We start from the raw sequence: 19,248 nt of genomic DNA, 5'->3' as shown, positions 1-19,248 counted from the left end.
CCTTCTAACAACTTCAGTTGGTGGCTCAGCTATGTCCCTATCTGGACAGGGATAACCTAGCTTCATAGAATCATAGAACAGCAGAGTTGGAAGGGGCCTAAAAGGCCATCGAGTCCAACCTCCTGCTCAATGCGGGAATCCACCCTAAAGCATCCCTGACAGATGATTGTCCAGCTGCCTCTTGAAGGCCTCTAGTGTGGGAGAGCCCACAACCTCCCTAGGCAATTGGTTCCATTGTCGCACTGCTCTAACAGTCAGGAAGTTTTTCCTGATGTCCAGCCGGAATCTGGCTTCCTGTAACTTGAGCCTGTTATTCTGTGTCCTGCACTCTGGGAGGATCGAGAAGAGATCCTGGCCCTCCTCTGTGTGATAATCTTTTAAGTATTTGAAGAGTGCTATCAAGTCTCCCCTCAATCTTCTCTTCTCCAGGCTAAACATACCCAGTTGTTTCAGTCTCTCCTCATAGGGCTTTGTTTCCAGACCCCTGATCATCCTGGCTGCTCTCCTCTGAACCAGGCCTAACCAGGGCCAAATACAGAGGAACCAGTACTTCACACAATTTGGAAGCTATACTTCTATTAATGCAGCCCAAAATAGCATTTGTTTTTTGTTTTTGTTTTTATTTTTTTGTAGTCACATCACACTGTTGGCTCATATTCAGCTTGTGATCTACAACAATTCCAAGATCCTTCTCATTTGTAGTATTGCTGAGCCAAGTATCCCCCATCTTGTAACTGTGCCTTTGGTTTCTATTTCCTAGATGTAGAACTTGGCATTTATCCCTATTAAATTTCATCCTGTTGTTTTCAGCCCAGCACTCCAGCCTATCAAGATCACTTTGAAGTTTGTTTCTGTCTTCCAGGGTATTAGCTAACCCACCCAATTTTGTGTCATCTGCAAATTTGATAAGCGTTTCCTGCGCCTCCTCAGTTGTCCATGCTCTGGTAACCTCCAAATCAGATTACTGCAATGCACTCTACGTGGGGCTGCCTTTGAAGACAGTTCGGAAGCTGCAGCTTGTGCAAAATGCAGCGGCCAGATTGATTTCGGGAACCGGAAGGTTCGACCATATAACACCTGCTCTGGTCCGCTTGCACTGGCTGCCTGTATGTTTCCGAGCCCAATTCAAGGTGCTGGTTTTAACTTACAAAGCCTTACACAGCTTGGGACCACAATACCTATGGAACTCCTCTCCCGACATGAACCTACCCGTACACTACATTACACATCTAAGGTCCTCCTCCGAGGGAAGCTCGGAGAATGGCAACTAAAATCTGATGCATGAAGAAGAAGAGAGGGTACAATGGACTGTTTTGCCCACCCTCACCCCGTTGCTCCTGGAGGGGTGGCGCAGCCATTTTGTAGAGGTTTCCTTTCTTTATTTTAGGAGTTGCTTAAAGAGATCCTCCATCTTTCAGGCACACCTGAGGCACTTTCCCGAAGTGCCGCCTTCTTCTGGAAAGCCCCTGTGAGGGAAGTCTCTATGCCGAGAGGGGTTTTGCAACTGGAGGCTTGGGATGGCTTGTTAAACGCCTTATTATGTATGTATGTATGTATGTATGTACTCTCACCTCACCTATTCAACTTGTATGCAGAACACATCATGAGATGTGCTGGGCTTGACGAATCCAAGGCTGGAATTAAAATCGCAGGAAGAAACATTAACAATCTCAGATATGCAGATGACACCACTTTGATGGCTGAAAGCGAGGTGGAGCTGAGGAGCCTTATGATGAAGGTGAAAGAAGAAAGTGCAAAAGCTGGGTTGCAGTTAAACCTCAAAAAAACCAAGATTATGGCAACCAGCTTGATTGATAACTGGCAAATAGAGGGAGAAATGTGGAGGCAGTGACAGACTTTGTATTTCTGGGCGCAAAGATTACTGCAGACGCTGACTGCAGCCAGGAAATCAGAAGACGTTGACTTCTTGGGAGGAGAGCAATGACAAATCTTGATAAAATAGTTAAGAGCAGAGACACCACACTGACAACAAAGGTCCGCATAGTTAAAGCAATGGTATTCCCCGTAGTAACCTATGGCTGTGAGAGCTGGACCATAAGGAAAGCTGAGCGAAGGAAGATAGATGCTTTTGAACTGTGGTGTTGGAGGAAAGTTCTGAGAGTGCCTTGGACTGCAAGAAGATCAAACCAGTCCATACTCCAGGAAATAAAGCCAGACTGCTCACTTGAGGGAATGGTATTAAAGGCAAAACTGAAGTACTTTGGCCACATAATGAGAAGACAGGATCCCCTGGAGAAGAGGCTGATGCTAGGGAAAGTGGACGGCAAAAGGAAGAGGGGCCGACCAAGGGCAAGATGGAGGGATGATATTCTGGAGGTGACAGACTTGACCTTGGGGGAGCTGGGGGTGGCGACAGCCGACAGAAAGCCCTGGCCTGGGCTGGTCCATGAAGTCACGAAGAGTCGGAAGCGACTGAACGAATAAACAACAGCAATGTATGTGTGTGCTTAGCACCATCAGTGTACCTGGTGCTGTACCTAGGAAGGGACGCAGCACCTGTCCTGTCCTTCAACAGCGCCTCGTCAGGTAAGCGTTAAGCCACCCTATTACCATTTCTCCAGTGTTTGCTCAAAAAATTAGGGAGGGGGGGGATGTTTTTACCTTCCCAGTGAATGTCTGAAAACACCCATAGCGAAAATTTCCCGACAACCCCCGCCCTCCGGAGCGCCCCCCCCCCCCACTCTGCGCCCCCCCCCCCCCTCTCTTAAGGCGTTGGCGTAGCTTCGCCTGTCAGCAGGACGGAGGCCCAGGCGGCCGCTTCACTCCGCCCACCGGGTCGCTACGTAGGTTGCGCAGCGGCCGCCGGTAGCCGCTGGAGAAAGTTGCAGAAAGCCCGAGGAGGCCTCTCGGCCGGCGCTTGGCGGAAGAAGAAGAAGGCGGCGGCGGCTCATTGGTTCGCGCTCTTCGTGACGCGGGAGCGTTCCCTGGGCAGAGAGGCGTCGGTTTCCCCGGCGGCGGGTCTTACGCGAGGCCCCGGCTTGAGGCCTGTGGGGAAGGGTAAGAAGGCTTCCGCCGGGGAGGGGGTTGGGGAGATGGGGGGCGGGCGGGTGTAGTTTTAAAGGATGAGGAGGGAGCCAGCACGCCGGTGGTTGCGGGGGTTGCTTTAAAAGAGGCGTGCGAGAACAAGCGGGATATTCTGCCCAAACTCCCCTCCCCCCTCAGCCTCATTTAAAACAAAACAACAACAACACCCAAACATCGTGAACTTTTAATACTACCGGTAGGTGTGTGAGCTGGAGCGTGTGTTCCTGAGCATGTATAGAGTGGCTTTCAGCCATGAAGGGATAACTGGAACCAGCCCAACCAGCTTCCCTTCAGCGTCGGGTGTGCATGAAGTCCAGATTCCGTCTATTTATTGCATTTCTGTGCCGCCCAAGAGAGGAAGCTCTTGGCTTGGCCGTGAGGTGCAGAGCAGGAGACCGGCCCCGATCCCACCCAAAGCTGCGCCTAGTCTTATCTGAAAGACCGTCTTCTCCCTTATGGGCCTGCCCGTGCTTTGAGATCTTCTGGAGGAGCCCTTCTTTCAGTCCCACCTTCTTCACAGGCGCGCTGGGTGGGGACCTGGGAGACAGGGCCTTCTCGGTGGTGGCTCCGGTGCTCTGGAACTCTCTAGGCTGGCTCCCTCCTGGATGGGCTTCCAGCAGGCCTTTGGAGAATAATCCAGCCCTCCATCTATGTTAATGACTTATAATTTTGTTGTGTATTTTTTTAATTGTTTATGGTTTTGTTTCCCCCCCCCCCATGTATATTTTAGGGTGACCCTATGAAAAGGAGGACAGGGCTCCTGTATCTTTAACAGTTGCATAGAAAAGGGAATTTCAGCAGGTGTCATTTGTATGACACCTGGTGAAATTCCCTCATCACACCAGTTAAAGCTGCAGGAGCTATACTAGAGTGACCAGATTTAAAAGAGGGCAGGGCTCCTGCAGCTTTAAGTGGTGTGATGAAGAGGGAATTTCACCAGGTTCTCCAATTATACAAACAAATGACACCTGCTGAAATCCCCTTTTCAATACAACTGTTAAAGATACAGGAGCCCTGTCCTCCTTTCCATAGGGTCAGCCTATTTTAAATTCAAAGTGCTGGTTGTGACCTATAAAGCTCTATATGGTTCAGGTCCAGGTTATTTGAAAGAAAGTATTCTCCCTTATGAGCCTGCCCATGCTTTGAGATCTTCTGGAGAAGCCCTTCTTTCAGTCCCACCTTCTTCACAGGCACGCTTGGTGGGAACGTGGGAGAGATTCCCTCCATGACCTTGGACTCTGTGGCTCTGTCTATAACTGGTTTGCCTCCTATCTAGAGGGTCGCTCTTTCAGCGTGTCGGCTAACGGCAGCTCGTCCTCCTCCTTTCCCCTTTCAGTAGGGGTTCCGCAAGGCTCGGTGCTTGGCCCGCTGCTGTTTTCTCTATACATGCTGCCCTTGGGTAAACTTATTCAATCTCATGGCCTCCAATATCACCTGTATGCCGATGACACACAACTATACCTCTCATCTCCGGAACTTTCTCCTGATGTTCACGATCGTATCTCGGCATGTCTTTCAGATATCTCAGCTTGGCTGCTTCATCGTCGCTTGAAGCTTAACATGGCAAAAACTGAACTGCTTGTTTTCCCTCCTAAACCTTCTCCTCACCTCTCATTCTCTCTTACTGTCAACGATGTCACGCTTACTCCGGTCAAGGAAACTTGTAGCCTTGGCTTTATATTTGATTCCTCGCTCTCCTTTATTCCTCATATCGAGGCAGTAGCTAAATCTTGTCGTTTCTTCCTGTATAATATTGCCAGGATTCGACCATTTTTGTCTGTCTCTTCTGCCAAGACTCTCGTTCACGCACTGGTTATCTCTCGGTTGGACTACTGCAACCTCCTCCTCTCTGGCCTCCCCTCGTCTCACATCAGTCCGCTGGTCTCTGTCCACCACTCTGCCGCTAAGATCATCTTCCTGGCCCGCCGCTCTGACCATGTCACTCCGCTTCTGAAATCTCTTCATTGGCTCCCAATTCATTCCAGAATCCAATATAAACTTCTCCTGTTGACCTTCAAAGCTCTTCACGGTCTAGCTCCTGCCTATCTCTCCTCTCTCATCTCACACTATTGCCCCGCTCGTGCTCTTCGCTCCTCTGATGCCATGCTTCTTGCCTGCCCAAGGGTCTCTACTTCCCTTGCTCGGCTTCGTCCATTTTCCTCTGCTGCCCCTCATGCCTGGAATGCTCTTCCAGAACACCTGAGAACTACCAACTCAATCACAGCTTTTAAAACACAGCTAAAAACTTTTCTTTTCCCTATAGCTTTTAAACTTTGAGTTTGTTCTGACTCTATACTGTTAGCTTCACCCTTCCCGGTGCCTGTTCACACTTCCCTGTGCCTGTTTGCATTCTCTTTCCCTTCTTATTGTTTACTACAACTTTATTAGATTGTAAGCCTATGCGGCAGGGTCTTGCTATTTACTGTGTTATCTGTACAGCACCATGTACATCGATGGTGCTATATAAATAAATAATAATAATAATAATAATAAGAGGGCCTTCTCGGTGCTCTGGAACTCTCTAGGCTGGTTCCCTCCTTGATGGGCTTTCGGAAGCAGGCTAAAACGTTTTTGTTCCAGCAGGCCTTTGGAGAATAACCCAGCCCTCCATCTACGTTAATATCTTACAATTTTGTTGTGTATTTTAATTGTTTATGGTTTTGTTCCCCGCCCCCCCATGTATATTTTAAACTTTGTAAGGCCGCTTTGAGGCCCAGCATTGGGCAAAAGGCGGGATACAAATAAATATAATAATAATAATCATCATCATCCAGCATCTTCTCCACCCGTGATCGTGGCCGAGCCCATCAGCGACTGTCCCTGGAGCCCGGTAATTTTGGGTCCGGAGCCTTTGAACGCGGAGGTTTCGTTTCGCTCTCACAGCGAAGGCAATGACAGGGGCTTCAAAATACCAGGAGAGGAGAGGCGGGGTGAGGCATGGGGGTCTCTAGCACAGGGGATTACAAGGCCTGCCAGGGGAGGTATGAACCCCTTCCTCATCCTCTTCCCATCGTTTCTGTACAAAGCTTGATAGCATCTCAAAACAGACTGAATATCTTTTTTTGTACGAGTGCATATTCACTTTTGTAAGAATATTTTTTAGCATTGTTAATATTAAGAGGTGTTTTCAAATTGTAATATTATACATGACATATGGTGACCCTATGGAAAGGAGGACAGGGCTCCTGTATCTTTAACAGTTGTATTGAAAAGGGAATTTCAGCAGGTGTCATTTGTATATATGGGGAAATTTCCTCTTCAGCACAACAGTTAAATCTGCAGGTGCCCTGCCCTCCTTTAAATCTGGTCACTCTAGTATAGCTCCTGCAGCTTTAACTGTTGTGATGAAGAGGGAATTTCACCAGGTTCTCCATGTATACAAATGACACCTGCTGAAATTCCCTTTTCTATGCAACTGTTAAAGATACAGGAGCCCTGTCCTCCTTTTCATAGGGTCACCCTACATTACACTTATTTTTCCATAGAAGGTATTGCACCATAGCACACCCAAATTTACTAATTGCCTATCCTATATTTTGACTGCCTTTGTAGTATTGTCATATCTACATTCTTGCTACACAGCGGCATTGTTTTTTGTTTGCAATTAACCATATTGTTACCACACCTGGCTGAGTTTTTTAGTTACATTGGTCCAGCCTTCCTCAACCTGGGGTGCTCCAGATGTGTTGGACTACAACTCCCAGAATGCCCCGGCTGGGGCATTCTGGGAGATGCAGTCCAACACATCTGGAGCGCCCCAGGTTGAGGAAGGCTGCGATTGGTGCATTGATTATTTGAGACTTTGTTCTTCTATCTGTTACAACTAGTCCTGTTTTGTATGTATCTACTTTTTATACATATCAAATGCACGCCTGTCTTGAGTTTTCTTGTTATATTGAGGGTTCATTGATTTCTTTTGTAGACCTCAGAACTGTACATTTTGTTTAGAAATTATTATTATTATTTTTGATTAATCAAAACACAGTTTGGCCTTTGGGGCCAAAAAGGTTGTGCATCCCTGACCCTGTAGGTGAGTGTTGGACAAGGACCATGGTATCCAGGTTCAAATCCTCACTCACCATTAAGTTAATTAGGTGATGTTGAACTAACAGTTACGTAATTTATTTGTATCAGAATTCTGATGATTATCTCCTTTGTTCTCATAAGGTTAATGCTTTAAAATAATTTGTCTGGTTATTGACAGAATCTTGTTTTAACCAGTGAAATCATAAGCTTTAAAAGGCTGCTTATTCTAAAGGGCTCAAGATCAGAATTCTAGCTCTGAAAGACACCAAAGAGTGTCCTAATGTTCAGTTCCTAAAGACTGACCACAGTGCTCAAAAAGCCAAGTAGTATTGGTCATAAGAGTCTTAGGAGTATAGAGATTTTGTAACAGATACAATAGAGTTGTATCACAATCTGCTTGTGATGGGTACTTCCAAACCTACAGTAATGTGAATTAGGGCTAAATTTGAACATGCTGCTAAAATAAATTTTAACTGTTATGTATGTTAGTGAACACCTTTATAATAATAATAATAAATTTATTTCTTACCCGCCTCTCCATTTTGGTCGAGGCGGGGAACAACAGTAAACAATAAAATACATAAAACTGAATTAAAACATAATATACATGGTTAAAAACATCCTAAAAAATCTTATATTAAATCTGAAGGAAATACATTCCCAATGTGCTTTATTTTTGTTAGAAGCTATTGAATGTCCTTGTCCTTCATACTTGTAAAAAATGTTGATCCAGTTTGCATGACATGCTAGCCCACCTTGGCTTAATTTACTTGCCGGGGTTGTCTCAGAATGTTGGGTGCCCATAGGCACCCAGTTTGCTGTGAGCCACCCACTTGCCATGTCATGCAAATCCAGGTGGCAGGTGTTGTTTGAGGGTTAAGACTAACCTCAAATAACCTATGGCTTTTTTAAAGGTTGTAAAAGGGTTGTCTAACCCTCAAACAACTCCTGCTGCCTGGTTTCACATGACATGACAAGCCACAGCAAGCCGGGTACTCATAGATGCCATGCAAAGATGGTGCCCATGGGTGCCTGGCACAACATGGCAACCCCTGTGGGTAAATTAAGCTACAATGGCTTGACATGTTGTGTGAACCAGGTCATTCAGTACTTAGAAGAGAAAAATCAAGTTTCAGTAGAATGCTTTATTTCCTTTATGTGATAAAATATTTTTCCTTCTCCTACCAACTTAGAGTACCTTAAACATGGACATTAAAAACTGACGCTCTGCTCTCTGTGCTACAATCTACAAAATTCATTGACTTTCCCTGGTCCTTAAGCTTCGGCCATGATGGTAAGATTTTACCCTGTTATATTGCCAAATTGTTTTTTTTTTTTAAATGACTACATGGATAGAGGAAAATATTAGCTGATCTGCTGTTTTCATTCTTTATAGTTAGCTTCACCACATGGAGCTATAGGGCTGGTTCAAATGTAATGTTCTTCATCTATTATGTTAAACAGGTCATCTGACATAATGTTTAACTGCTAAGGTATGTCACAGGAATTTGCTGTTAATATGCAGAGGAAGCACATTGACCATGTGCTTATGCTCATCCATATGGGCCTGTTCAGACAACACACTGAGCCATGATGGTTAAGCGTTTTGAGCTAACCTTGATGCCTTAGCATGTCGTATGTAGTGCATTTCCCCTAATTATGGTGGCTATAATTAGAAGCTTCAGCTATTGGGCGGTATAGAAATGCAATAAATAAATAAATACCCATGGATTAACCACCCTCACTAACCACGTGCTGCAAAGGGGTTAGCAGCCCTAACCATGGCTTAGTGTGTTGTCAGCCGCCGCCACCCCAGGTTGTTAACCAAGCACCGCCATAGAGTTGCCATTAGAAGCGTGAATGATATTGCATAAATGGCGGCTATATGGCTGCCAATTTCTGTAAAAGATCTTTTACACAGAAGAACAAGTTGCTCTTTTTATGCGTAATGGCTGCTCACTAAGGAGACGGGCGGCTGCGCAGCGCTCCCCGAGTGCTTGCCAAGCCATCCAGCAGCTCACGTGGCAAGGGGTTGTGGGCCAGGGTCTGGCAAGCTGAGCAGGTGCCTGCAACGTCCCCAGCGGGACCAAAGATGTTTCTGATCCCACAACACTTTTCTCAGCACAGCGATGTTGAGCGCTCTGCGTTCCCAGGCACAAACAAGTATGGGCGCCTCATAAAGGGGAAACATCCCTAGCCCACAGCCAAGAGGCACAAAACCCCTTTCCTATGGTTTTCCAAGCAGTTACAGAAGAGTGGCTCTTCCCACCCCCCACAGAAGTGCAAGGAGAAGCTACCCACACTCAGAAAGGGTGGTTAGGGTGGACAGTGGTTACTGCATGTGTGGCAGGAGCGCTTGCTGGGGTTATTGCAAACTGCGCACCATGGTTAGCCTAACCACCTTTCCCCATGTTACGTCTCATCAGAGCCTATATGTACATCAGACCACAGCACAGATACTGCCTGTTAAACATTTCAGTTTTCCTTCTGCTTTAATGTAGCTGCTATTATCTCAAACCACAATGTAGAATGTGCTTAAATCACTTGCATCAATAATATATTATTGTTGATAATGTATTGATTATACTTTCTTCCTAACTCTGCTTATTCAAATGTCTAATTATTTTCAATTGGATTTACTTCCAGGTACTATGCTAAAGATTGCGGCCTTAGAATATTAAATAATGCATTTGTTTTTATTGTTTTTGCAGCAACAAGCTTTAGAACTTGCACTGGATCGTGCTGAGGTAAGTAGTAGATAGTCTAGATTATACATACATTTTAAGATTATACTTCTGTCAATGGAAGATGCTGTTGCTATATATTTACTTCTCCAAAGAAGTTCTAAAACTATGTACAGTAACAGATTATTACAATTTCTGTGCACCGAGGACAAGCAAGTCTCAAATGCAAGAGCAAGATGCATTTCTGCCTCTAGGGGGCAGCACTGCCATTGAAGCAGAGACTGAAACGGATGGCGATAGCTATCGCTCAGGAAACGAGTCTGGTTGAATTTCCTGCATATTTCATTGAGTCTTGGTCCCCCCCCCTTTTTTTTTCTCTGTTCTTTTTATGGGCATAGGTGTTTTATGTCAGCTTGACACTGTGGAGGACTAGTGGAGACGTATATAATGTTCTTTGTTACTAACGTTGATGGTTTCTTCTGGTGTGTGTGTGTGTTTTTAATTGTTTTTTGCCTGCTCCTCATAAACTGGCAAAACCAAAGAGGTTCCTTACATTTCAGGAGCTTCTAGCTCCATTTGGTACCAAAAAAAGGTAAAAATTTAAAAAAGCAAATTCAATTCGTAATAATTGTTTGAATACACTGTGCTTTTAATATAACAAATGTAATAATTTTATGCCAAACCAACTTGTACATAATTACATTTTATGTTCCTAAAGTAACAAAATTACTTTCAATCTTTAAAAACTTCTAATATTGCATTTTTCTGAAAATTTTTCTGAAAATTTCCATTTCCCCCTAAAAAAAGCAGAAAAAAGGGTGTCCCTCACCCCCCCCCATGGCTTCAAAATTTCCAGAAATTTTACATCTCTACTTTCCAGCCTCCTTTCATCCCCAGCTAGATGGGCAAAAAAGCCCATCTAGTGAAAAATGCAGGGCCGGCAGGACAGGGAGGCGATCACCTCCACCGCTCCTTTCATCCTGCATTGGATGATCATAAGCCTCTGAGTTTGGGGTCTTTGCACCCTAACTCACTCAGTCTTTAATTTAATGTATACTTCTACCATTTTAACAAAGCTGTTATGTCTGTTAAAGCTGCCTGCACAATTGTGGTTGTTTTCTCCTCCCCCAGTATATCATTGAAAGTGCACGTCAGAGGCCTCCGAAACGAAAATATTTATCCAGTGGAAGGTAAGAAGTATTTAATGCTTCTTGACTATTTTAACTGATGGAATTGTTACTCAATAGTTCTGTTTTGTTTCAATTTTTAGAAAATCAGTATTTCAAAAATTATATGAACTGTATCTAGAAGAATGTGATAAAGAGCCTGAAATAAAGGTAAGTGGAATCTATTTACCAAACATCTCCTCTATGCTCTCAAACTAGTGTTCTACATTGTGTCAACCTACCCTGTGCCTGTTTACCCTACCCTGTGCCTGTTTGCATTCTCTTCCCCTCCTTATTGTTTTACTATGATTTCATTAGAATGTAAGCCTATGCGGCAGAGTCTTGCTATTTACTGTTTTACTCTGTACAGCACCATGTACATTGATGGCGCTATATAAATAAATAATAATAATAATAATAATAATAATAATAATAACCTCAGGGGACTGATGAATCCAGCTGTAGTTCCTGTTCAGTTTCCTGTGGAGGTAGGATTGAGAAGTGGCTTGGCTCAAACATTTATTTATTTAGAATATTTATATACTGCTTTTCCAAATCATCATCATCATCATCATCTCCAAATAGTTTATATAGTACAAGGTGGTTTAAAACATTTATTTCAATGAAGTTTACAGTCTTAGCAGGGGTGGTCTGCCACATACAGATCTTCCACCCTGAAACAAATAACAGGTGTTCTCAGTCAATGCCTGATGTATACACAGGTTCTGTCTGACATGGCCTTAGCAGTGAGGCAAAGAGCAACCCCTCTTTGAAAGCAAAATCTGGGGGAGATAACACATAAGTCAGGAGATGTGCTTCCATCACATAGCTGTCTTTACGGGAGTTAGGATCTTCAGAGGAGGGAACTTGATGGAGTTGCTCTCCTCCCATGTCAACCTTGGTGGTGGGTAGGCCAAAGAGCAGCCCCTTGCCAGAAGCAAAGAGCACTGGGTGCAGAGGTCAGGACTGCTCCTACCATTCAGTTCTTCCTACCTGGTTTGATGGCAGTTAGAATTTAATAATTTCTACTGCCGTAGCAGTACTAAATATTTTATCCCTATAGAAGATGATAGGGAAAGCCATTATCATTTATTTATTTATTAAATTTATATACCACCCTGTAGCCGAAGCTCTCTGGGCAGTTTACAAAAGTTAAAAACTGAACGTTAAAAAGTATACAAAATTTAAAACCGTCAAAAATATATAAAAAAACCAGTATAAAACAACAGTATCCATTTAAACAACAACAGTTCTGGGGTTCATTAAAAAACAAACTAACTTAGCATATGTTGTTAAATGCCTGGGAGAAGAGAAAGGTCTTGACCTGGCGCCGAAAAGATAACAACGTTGGCGCCAGGCGAACCTCATCGTGGGGATCATTCCATAATTGGGGGGCCACCACTGAAAAGGCCCTCTCCCTTGTTGCCATCCTCCAAGCTTCCCACGGAGTAGGCACTCGGAGGAGGACCTTAGATGTTGAGGGTAGCGTACGGCTAGGTTCATGTTGGGAGAAGTGTTCCATCAGGTATTGTGGTCCCAAGCCATGTAAGGCTTTATAGGTTAAAACCAGCACCTTGAATTGGGCTCGGAAACGTATAGGCAGCCAGTGCATGCGTTCGAACCTTCTGGTTCCAGTTATCAATCTGGCCAATGCATTTTGCACAAGCTGCAGCTTCTGAACCGTCTTCAAAGGCTGCCCCACATAGAGGGCATTGCAGTAATCTAATTTGGAGGTTACCAGAGCATGGACGACTGAAGCTAGCTTATCTCTGTCCAGATACGGGCATAGCTGGGCCACCAAATGGAGTTGTTAGAAGGCACTCCGTGCCACCGAGGCCACCTGAGCGTCAAGTGACAGAGATGGTTCTAGGAGAACCCCCAAGCTACGAACCTGCTCCTTCAGGGGGAGCGCAACCCCATCCAGAACATGTTGAACACCCACCATCCAGCCAGAAGAACCACCCACTAGCAGCATCTCAGTCTTGTCAGAGCCAGGCACCTGTTCAGTACATAGTGAGATAAGATCTCAAATTTTTAACAGGACATTTTAGAACTGGAAGTATTCAGGAGTTACTAATAAGAAGGAAATGGAGAAGCTCCTGTGTGACGTGATCAAGGGTCCATCGTTCTGGAAAGGGCAAGATTCCATGAAAATGCAGTGTAGTGAATACAGTCCAAAGCCTCTTTTTCACATGTTGGGAAATTCAGTGGACTGTTTATTAACTCATGAAATCCATTGAATCAAATTATTTTGAGAGATTTAAAAGGTTTTTTGAAATGTCTATAGATCTTAAGAACATTCACATAAATGAAGATACAGCAATCTTGCTCAAGCTAAGCAGGTTTGGATAGGATACCACCCAGGTACTGGGATACACATTTAGGGTTTGATTAAGATTTAAGTTGGATCAACTGCTTTGGCAGAATGGACTTCCCCACCCCCTCTTTCTCAGTTCAGCCCCTCCAAGCCCCCTGAATGTAAAGAAAAATTAGGAGACCCTGCCGAATGGGCTGAGAGTGGGTATCCCCAAAAATCAGGTGGAGGGACTTCCCATGAACATAGCCCTCCCTCTCGTGGAAGGACCCTAACCCCATTTTGGAATGCAGGCCCTGGATACAACCAATAATATTTTTTTTAAAAAAAACCTCCTCATATAATTTATCATATAGTTGTATCATACCTCTCTGAATCCTCTTCACTCTGTTAATTGTTTCTTGAATCTTGATGCCCCAAACGAAACATCATGTTCCAAATAAGATATTACTTTAAGATTGAATAAAATCCATTTGTTATTACATGTAAGCTAGTATTAGTCCTTTGTGCCACTTCTTCATAGGGGTATGTTCAGTTTGCTGTCCCTTGGCAATTTGAAATCCTTCAGTGCATTCTTTCCCAGTACTCAGTGAGCTGTCCTCACATTTGTAAATATTGCAAAGGAGAGACAAATCTTTGACTCTGGTTTTATTCACATGGAACTTTAATTATTGGCTTGGATACAGAGATGTCTTGCATGAGTAGAAAAGCATTCCTTTAGTTTATCAGTCCTGCTGCAATATACCTGTGTGTCCCCGTGTTGTTCCAGTGCGGTCTCTTGACCCTCAGGAGTGGCTTTTCAGGGAGCTGTAGTGGGGGAGGAAGAAGCTAGAACCCCCTCCTTCCTTTTCATGATAAGAGTTCTGCTTGTTACTCTGGATCCAGCCCATAATATGAATCTCTCTAGTTAACTTCCATTCTTTATCCAGTCTTTCTAAGGTAAGTGCAAAGCAGAATTGAGGAGGAAGCCAAGAAGAGGGCGGAATTTGCAATTCTCCCTTCAATAAATACAAATATTTCTACCCTAGTATTTTTAACATGCTGTTTGAAAGATACATAATCATCTATCCAATCATAGTCATAGGCTAAGATATTTGATGCAAAATATATATTAAAATGTGTAATGAAATACTTAAGATCAATTAAAGTCCCCTTTGTGTACTAATAGCCTTCTGAAGCAGATATTTTTTCCTTGTCTACAAAGAATCTGTAATGTTGGCCAGTTACGAGCTTTCCAGGAAAAGGAATTCCAAAGAAACAAGAGGCCCATTATAGAAAAAGCCCTTCTCCTGGTTTCCAGAAGAATATAAGGGCCAGCTGGATCAGACCAAGGGTCATTCCGATCCAGCACTTTGTTCACACAGTGGCCAACCAGCTGCCCACAGGAAACCCACAATCAGGACATGAGTGCATCAGCATCCTCCACCCATGTTCCCCACCTGCCTGTGATACTGGGGTTAGCTTTTAGCCATCAGCACTAGTAGCCATTATCCTCCATGAGTTTGTCCAATCCCCTTTTAAAGCCATCCAAATTGGTGGCTGTCGCATGTGGAAGTGAATTCCATAGCTTAACTTTGTGCAGTGTGAAGAAGTCCTTCCTTTGTCTCTCCTGAATCTCCCACCACTCAGCTTCATGGGATGACCCCTTTGGGTTCTAGTATTTTGAGAGAGGGAGAAAAAGGTCTCCCTATCTCTATCCACATAGTAGAGGCAGCCCTCGGAGTAGTGTTTTGGAGCAAAAGTGGAGAGCAAATCTAAATAACTGTAATGTAATTTTTAAATCTAAACGATAAAATAGTTTGATGAACTCTTGAAGTTTGGCTCATAATTGTAACAGTTGAAAATGGCAGCTCAGAGTGTCTTATCACTTCAGTCAAATTAAATGTAAATTATGAAACAAATGTAGATTTGGTGAAAGAATGATGGAAAATAATCTATAATGCTGTTAGCTTCAGTATTCATTATTTACATGAGTGCTGCCCGTTTTAAAGCAGAAGCTGAGACGAAATGTGAACTTGTTGGAGAAGCTAGTTATGCAAGAGACATTGTCGTGCCTGGTAGTGAACCTGTATCCAGGAAATGAAGGATATTCACTGATGCTCAGAGGAAAGAATGGCTCAGGTAAAGTTAGTGGTGAACAGCTGATAACCTATTGATTGCATGTTGATCTAAGGCAGGGATGGGCAACCTTTTTGGCCTGTGTACACTTTTGGCAATTTGAGAAACTGTCCTGGGCAAAACCATAAAATGGCTGCCATGGGTGGGCACAGTTTAGTCACACAGGCCAAGTAAACTGCGCAGAGGCATTCATTGGAAATTAAGATGACAACAGGTAGAGGCTCCTGCATCTTCTTGAAGCAATCTCAGCTGCCAGTAAGAGAATATGAAATATTTTAAATCCTAATTGGAAGGGCGAGGGTGTCTTGATGGGCACCAAGGGAAGTGTTTGGGGACCCATTGATGCCCAGGGGCATCACATTGCCTGCTCCTGTTCTAAGCAGTGCTTTAGTGTGGCTGGGTTTTTAAACCATCCTTTGCGCGATTGTTCTCTTCAGCTAACAATGAAATTGTTAGCCTGATTCTGGAAAAGACCGTAAGATCTTTTGGCCTCCTGCATACTCTCCATGTCTGTATGTGGTACACTTGCAGCAAGTTACGTCTGCCTTTCTCTAGATTATTTGTTCATTTTAAACCTGCTTCTCCTTGGCAGGAAGTGGCTTGTAACATATTAAAATCGTGATTTTATAAGCAAAATGTGTTTTTCTTCTTTCAGCCACAACAGGAATAATTGTGGTACTCACATGTAGAAAACAAATAGATAAAGATGTATTCTTGCTAAAATATATTCTTTGTTTTTAATTTAGATTCGGAAACCATTCGACTTCCTTATGAAGAGGGAGAATTACTTGAATATTTGGATGCAGAAGAGCTACCCCCTATTTTAGTTGATCTCCTAGAAAAATCTCAGGTCTGAAAGGGTGTTTCTCATTTTGTGTTTGTCTCTTTGTTTGGCTGGTGGTAGAAGTACTAACTATATATCTGTTATGTGTTCAATTATCTCTCCATAGTCTTCTCTCAGAAGCCGCTGTGTAGAATTATGATAACAACTGTTGATAGACAAAATTGAATTGTGTTAGGGGAATCTTAAATATTCCCTTAATATGGCTCACTTGAATTACAGTGTAGTTATCTGTTTATTTTCACAGGCTCAGTTCAAGCATCACCCCAAAGTATGTTTATGGCAGCTTAACTCTGGTTTGGCATAAAGTCTGAATTGACAAGCTATGGTTTGTGATTGACTGGTAAAACAGAATTAAAAAATGGTGGTTTGAAGTAAGTTAGCAAACTACAGTTTCCACTATTTTTGGTGTGATACCTGAACGGGCAAATTATGGATATGGCTTTCACTCCAACTCTAGATGCTGCTGCACCATGGAGATGGAAGTGAACATTAAGCTCAGTAATGAGAGGGCAGAAAACAATAGCAAATGAATAACTGCAAGGCTACATTCCTGTCTGCGTTTACCTGGTAGCAAGCCTCATTGGACACAGTGGGACTTAGGTGTGAATAAAAATACATAGGATTGTGCTGTAAACCATGGTTTGTCTGTCATGTTTGGGAACTCAAACCATGGTTTGGATGCTAAACTATGGTTAGCACAAACCGTAGTTAGGCACGTTGTCTGAAATGAGTCTTAAGGCATAAATCTCTGCATGCTTAGACAGAAAAAAGACCTTCAACTCCCAGCATGCCCCAGCCAGTAGTGCTATGCTGACTGGGGTATACTGGCAGTTGTAAATTTTTTCTGTCTAAACATGCATTAGTGTCTGGTTAGTAATTTTGAAAACTTATGAGCAGGTCTTGAAAAAAATATTCCAATCCTTAGGAACAAAGCATCAGATTCCACATTATTTGGAAACTGCCTATTTAGAGGAAACATGAACAGAATAAAAATATAGCAAGTGTCCATAGAAAAATAAACATCTCTTTAATTCTTAGGGTATCAATGCTGAAGTGTTGAAAAGCTTTCACATACACAGGCAATTCATAATGACCTCATGATAAATATTTTTGTTTGCTTTTAAGCAGATTAATATTTTCCATTGTGGATGCGTCATAACAGAAATACGTGACTATAGACAGTCTGGTAATCTGAAATCTCCAACATACCAAAGCAAACACATCCTTTTGCGCCCAACAATGCAGGTAAGCTTTTCTTGTTTCCAGAACTAGGCATCACTCTGTTATTTTTTTTTTAAAAAAACAACCCTTATGTATGATATCCGTGAATAACCGTCTGCAGTTTTATAAGAGCTCAGGTTTTATCAGAACTTTGTTCTTTTAAAAATAGTAATTTTTAATATGGTTTTTATTCTTTTATTCTATTGTTCACTGCTCCGAAATCTTTGTCCATTCTCATATGGACCCATGGTCTCCTATGCTTTGCTAACTACAGGAAAGAACGCCGGGTATTTAAACCCACAGTGAATGATGGAAACGGCTGTTTCTCAAAGCAGTACCGCAAGATTAAGGGACTCATTAAGGCCGAAGGGAGTAACTGTATTTAACCTGAGAATCCACCTTGCCTCCCTCTCCAGAAGAATTCTATCAGTCTTTTTCTTTACTGTTTCTATTGCCCAAAATGAGAGATCTCTTACCTTATGAGATTTATCTTTCCAGTGTTCTACTAATGGTGCTCCCACAATTTCACGTTTAATTTTGCTAATATGTTCTCCTATTCTGATCTTAGGATTCCTTGTTGTTTTTCCTATATATAGTTTCTTACAGGGACAAAGTATGCCATATACAACAAATTTAGTATTACATGTTATGAAATCCTTCAGTGTGTATTCTTGCCCATCTGTTGGATTCACAAAATGTTGTAGTTTCAAACAATGTACGCAGTATTTGCAATGACCACAGTATTTGCAATGTCCTATTGGAGATCCTAGTCCTGGTAAGAGAGGTTGTCTGTCAGAGTTAATAGTTTGTTTTGATGTGTCCCTCCTGACTACCTAACTGCCTATATTCCTAGTTCTTTTATAAGCCATATAAGGTTTTTCTTTACACCCCACTATGTCTTCCACTAGATGCCAATAATTATTTATAGAGTATCTTAAAGTTGTATTGATGTTTTTAAAGGGTTAAGCTACATACTATTCTGTTGTTAGATCTCCTTTATTTAGATGCCAAAAGGGAGCTTCTGTTGGTTTTGTCCACCCACCTTCTAGTTCTCTGTATCATTTCTTCTGAGTAGCCCCTCTGTAGGCATGCATAATGTACGTTTTCAGATTCTGCTTTGCGATCTGAGTCTTTTGTATGAATTGGGTGTGTTGTTATTATGCTGCTGACACACAACTCTCTATAAATTTTATATAGATGTATACATTTTGATGATGATGGATGATGTTTACCTCCTTTTTCTAGACCTTGATTTGTGATGTGCATTCCATTACAAGTGACAACCACAAATGGACACAGGTAAAAAAAACAAGAGTTCATGTCAATAGTTTTATGATATTCCACGTCAGCCCTCAAATAATTTCTAGTGCATTGTGATCTTCCTATTCCAACAGCTTGTTCAGTGGCACATAGGCAGGCCCGGTGCTGCCATAGAGGCAACTCAGGCAGCTGCCTAGAGCGCCAAGCGAACGAGGGCGCCGAACAGCGTACCTGGAAGCTGCTCTCCTAGAGCGGCTTCCAGGGGTGCTGTTCCAAAGCCGCCGCCCCAGCCTCCGCCCAACCCCAGCGTCCTGGCTCCTTCGAAGCCAGGATGCTGGGGTTGGAGGCGGAGGCTTCAGTACGGCGCGCCAGGAAGCCACTTCCGGGCACGCCGCTTCAAAGCCTCTGCCCCGCCCCCCAACCCCAGCGTCCTGGCTTCAAAGCTGGGAGCGGGCGGTGAGTGGGCGAGCGAGCGGGGGCGGTGGGCGAGCGATGGGGGGAGCCGGAGCGTGTGAGCGAGGGGGGAGCCGGAGCGGCGCGGGGGCGGCAGGCGAGTGAGGGGGTGGCTTC

The 19,248-nt window shown here is 43.4% G+C and overlaps 1 protein-coding gene across 1 annotated transcript in view; it reads left to right on the top strand.

Moving 5' to 3' along the window:
- The first annotated feature begins 2,857 nt into the window (after nucleotides 1–2,857).
- SUPT20H (SPT20 homolog, SAGA complex component) overlaps nucleotides 2,858–19,248 on the top strand; it is a 43,413-nt gene continuing 27,022 nt past the window's right edge. The window contains exons 1-10 of the mRNA XM_063118988.1: nucleotides 2,858–3,018; nucleotides 8,265–8,365; nucleotides 9,783–9,818; nucleotides 10,887–10,945; nucleotides 11,026–11,092; nucleotides 15,230–15,356; nucleotides 16,100–16,203; nucleotides 16,442–16,465; nucleotides 17,323–17,442; nucleotides 18,664–18,717. Of these exons, the coding sequence (XP_062975058.1) occupies nucleotides 8,360–8,365; nucleotides 9,783–9,818; nucleotides 10,887–10,945; nucleotides 11,026–11,092; nucleotides 15,230–15,356; nucleotides 16,100–16,203; nucleotides 16,442–16,465; nucleotides 17,323–17,442; nucleotides 18,664–18,717 (597 nt within the window). The 5' untranslated portion in view covers nucleotides 2,858–3,018; nucleotides 8,265–8,359. The remainder of the gene's footprint in view (nucleotides 3,019–8,264; nucleotides 8,366–9,782; nucleotides 9,819–10,886; nucleotides 10,946–11,025; nucleotides 11,093–15,229; nucleotides 15,357–16,099; nucleotides 16,204–16,441; nucleotides 16,466–17,322; nucleotides 17,443–18,663; nucleotides 18,718–19,248) is intronic.

The sequence above is a fragment of the Elgaria multicarinata genome, chromosome 3 (genome assembly GCF_023053635.1).
Source record: "Elgaria multicarinata webbii isolate HBS135686 ecotype San Diego chromosome 3, rElgMul1.1.pri, whole genome shotgun sequence".
In the NCBI taxonomy this organism is placed as follows: domain Eukaryota; kingdom Metazoa; phylum Chordata; class Lepidosauria; order Squamata; family Anguidae; genus Elgaria; species Elgaria multicarinata.
This window is presented reverse-complemented; position numbering and strand designations above follow the sequence as displayed.